This window comes from Arachis hypogaea, chromosome 6, assembly GCF_003086295.3.
Source record: "Arachis hypogaea cultivar Tifrunner chromosome 6, arahy.Tifrunner.gnm2.J5K5, whole genome shotgun sequence".
Classification (NCBI taxonomy): Eukaryota; Viridiplantae; Streptophyta; class Magnoliopsida; order Fabales; family Fabaceae; genus Arachis; species Arachis hypogaea.
Genome location: NC_092041.1, coordinates 99,455,784 through 99,459,379, shown reverse-complemented (window position 1 = coordinate 99,459,379; position 3,596 = coordinate 99,455,784). Strand labels below are relative to the sequence as shown.

General features: G+C 40.3%; 1 protein-coding gene across 1 annotated transcript; it reads right to left on the bottom strand.

The window, feature by feature from the left end:
• Positions 1-242: 242 nt before the first annotated feature.
• LOC112697125 (mitochondrial phosphate carrier protein 3, mitochondrial) lies at positions 243-3,596 on the bottom strand. The gene is made up of 6 exons (XM_025750158.3): positions 2,970-3,596; positions 1,992-2,353; positions 1,845-1,888; positions 952-1,166; positions 747-871; positions 243-651 (listed from the first exon to the last, which is right to left on the bottom strand). Exons 1-6 carry the CDS (start codon positions 3,270-3,272, stop codon positions 582-584), a joined length of 1,119 nt encoding a protein of 372 aa, XP_025605943.1. The 5' UTR covers positions 3,273-3,596; the 3' UTR covers positions 243-581.

Below are 3,596 nucleotides of genomic sequence, written 5' to 3'. Positions count from 1 at the left end.
TATACAATGAACAGAATTAAAATAATCTACCCAATAGTTAGGCTTCACAGCTTTATGTTAAGAAATCATCCAGCATAGATTGACCAATATGCGTTTTCATCTAGAAGTTAACAACCACAAGATGGAAGTATACTACAGCTGGCAAAGTAACACCCGGATGCAGCAGATGACATCAATACAAAAATCATGATTCGAATTGAGAACAATTATTTATCAGATCACAAAAATTGAAGTTAACTATATGTAAAATAATCTCGATTTTGGCATTGCATATGGTTCCATGCTTTTGCATGGACAAGAAAACAGATATGTATTCCGATTTGAAAGGAGCATGTGATATCCTAACATGCAAAATTATATCAACTACCTACAAAGTGTTCGGCAACAGGAAGGATGCGAGCAAAACCATCCACCCAAAAATTCAAAATACTCAAGAAAAATGGAAACAATGTCTGAACTTCAAAGAATATCATCCAACCATACTTGAGTTCCACTCAAGCAACTTCAGCAATCCTCTGTTTATTTATGGTCCCTATTCGCTGGCTCTCTAAACAAACTATTAACTGTGTCATCTTGGCAATCTAAGCCTTTGCAAGCTCAGCACTGGTGGGGGTAGGAACAGCAGAAGGAGCAGGACCACCGGTGGTTGGCCTAAAAAGGGAACAAAGATTTAAATTAGTATGTTGTAAAGAAGGCCATGACAAAAAACAGAACTACATCTCAGAGTAGCAATCACATAAACTTACAGTCCCACGAAGACCTTGAAGGCATCATATATTCCCCATTGAGCTCCTGTAAGTGTTCCAATCATAACAATACGCAGAGGGAGGCCTCGGGTGAAGAGACCCCACAAACCAAGCTTCTGCACAGCCTGTATAACACCACAGATAACATCAAATTAAGTTGTCAAATTCAGTCAAAATAACAAACTTGCACTTGAGTGTGACTTACATCACCAACGGTTGCTCCCTTGGCATTGTTGAGGAAAGAGACAAGGTTATCAGCAGGATGTGACACAATGGCACAGAACACACCTGCAACATATCCACCAGCAAAACTCACACCGAGTTGCAGACTCTTGCTGCACTCATTCTTTGGTGTGGGGATGGCATGCTTGTAGATCATCTCCACAATGGTCTCAAAAGAAGCAAACTTCATCATTGTGTCTGCAAAAAGAACATTGATTTAAAAATCTACTCATGAATTATTTATCACATTGGGCACAAAATAAACTATAACCAAATTCATGAAAAATAACACACAAGTGATTCGGAATATTCCAAAATAATTCTTAAAGATAAACATAAAAATATCATGGAAAAATTTTGACAAAATGTAACAGGACAGCCCGGTGCACAAGCATCTTGCGTTAACGCAGGATCCAGGAAGGGTCACACCCAAAGGGTGTAATGTGCGCAGCCTAACCTGATAATTATATCAGTGGCTGGCTGTTTCCACGGCTTGAACCTGTGACCTTGAGGTCACACAGAGACAACTCAACCGTTGCTCCAAGGATTAATCTGTTTGGTTATACCCTTGCTAAGTAATTGCAGTACACTTGAACAGCTAAATTCTACCAATGATAATTTTGTCATACCTGGTAAGTAAATTTACAAAAACAATTAACATGATTTAACTACAAATATATTAAGAAAGAAGAATATTTACTTTTCAAAATGTTAATCGAGGCAAAACAGTATAGGCTACAGTGGCACAATACGAAATGACAAGAAATGTGACGCTATATATTAGTGCACACTAATTGCCTCAGCTGGTAACCCAAGTATGAAATACTGAACAGTTAACAATGCAGCAAGAAGACATTTCAGTTTAGGAGTACCTACATGGAATTTGTCGTCCCCACAGAGGCACCAATCCCTTGTACAATCTGAAATCAAGACATTTTATTAGAAACACATCTTATTTCTTAGCAAGAGTAGCATAACACTACAAAAAATATGCAAGAGTTTCAACAGCATTTATAAACATACCCCAAGGTTCCTTCAGATCTGACAAACTTCGGTAACCCATCAGCCAGACCCCTAGCAAAGCCGGGCTGAGTTTGAACACGGACCTTCACGGCCTCAAATGGGCAAAGTGCAATATCAGCAATAACCTCAGCAGATGCAGAACCAGCAAGGTAGATCAAGGTCTTGTACTTGGTTGCATATTCCGGGCCAGCCAGATCAGAGTAGTACTTTTTGAAGAATTCATAAAATCCAAACTTGCAGGCACCTTGAGCACTATAACCAAGCAAAGTTGGCACCCATCCCCTGAAGAAGCCTCTGAGTCCCTGCTCCTTCAGCAGAACTCCAAAACCAGAGGAGATACTCTTGTACTTGGCAGGGTCAATCTGAAATCAACAACCAATTCAATATTAATTCAACTGTACCAATTAAAAGTATGACAACTTATATTAAATAACCACCGTTGACTTCTCATTATTTCTCAATTCCACTAATTTCTACTAAATAGCATGGCTGAAATGATAACTGGAATATTACTACTGCCACGTGTAACTCGAACCGTTCTGTCTATTCTTAATTCAATATTAATTAAATCAAAGATCACAACCAGGCAAATAATTCCAATAGAAACAGAGTACAACACACATCGTTACTACGCATCAGAGATTCTTCACTTCAGAAAATAAGTCTCTCTCAGGGAATCATATTCAGCACATAATCAGCGTAAAAACTCGGCTGCAACTAAAAAATAAAACGAATGTATTTCCCTATAAATTTTAGAGTATAAAACCGAAATCAAACTACAAATATCACATAATAACAGTAAGAAAATCCTTCGATTCAACACAAATAGCAAACTCCGCAGATCTAGGTAATAAATAAAACACGAATAAAACAGTGTAAAATCATAGATCTAAACCAACACGAAGCGACACGGCTTAGATCACATTCAAACCTATGCATAGAGAGCCAGATCAAGAAAAAGAGGTCAAGATAGTTAACCTGCATATTACACTTGACGAGGTCAAGAGGAGTGACGGCCATGTGAGTGAGACCACAGCTGAGGATTCCGCCGGCGGTACAGGCGGCGTAGAAGGCCGGAGAGTACATCTCGATCTTGCCGGGCTCGCTGGGAGAGGGAATCATGAAGGCGCCACCGTTGCTGCCGGAAGGTGCTGCGGCAGGGGAGGAGGAGGGGGAGGTGAGAATCTTCTGGAAGGATAGGGTTTTGGCGGAGGAAGAGGAAGAGTAGAGGAAGGAAGGGATGAGGGAGTTGCGGCGAGAAGAGTCTGCTGAGAAAGCCATTGAGATTTGTGAGGAAAAGAGTTAGGTCAATGAAACACAGAAACAGAAAGAAAGAAAGAAAGAAAGAAAGAAAGAAATGAAGGCGAAACGGCTCTCTGTGGTGTGTTTCTTTTCTCTCTCTCTTTCTCTCTCGCGCTCTCCGAAAGTTTGGGTTGGCTGCTGAGGAAAGAGGAAGGTGAGGAATGGTTCCTTCTTTTTATGTAGGCTTTGCAAATTGCAATTCGGAAATGAGAAGAGCAACAAATTGCCCCAACTTCCTATTCTTAATTACAACTCTGCCACTGAGGGTTAAAACCCGGGGGATCGCTGTAAGAATGGGTTGGT

Bases quoted from the DNA above. Each gene is read 5' to 3' on its own strand.
- LOC112697125 (XM_025750158.3), bottom strand. From the start codon at position 3,272: ATGGCTTTCTCAGCAGACTCTTCTCGCCGCAACTCCCTCATCCCTTCC. The intron at 2,354-2,969 runs GTTAACTATCTT...TGTTGATTTCAG, and splicing joins TCGTCAAGTGTAATATGCAG to ATTGACCCTGCCAAGTACAA. The intron at 1,889-1,991 runs GTATGTTTATAA...TCTTGATTTCAG, and splicing joins AGATCTGAAGGAACCTTGGG to ATTGTACAAGGGATTGGTGC.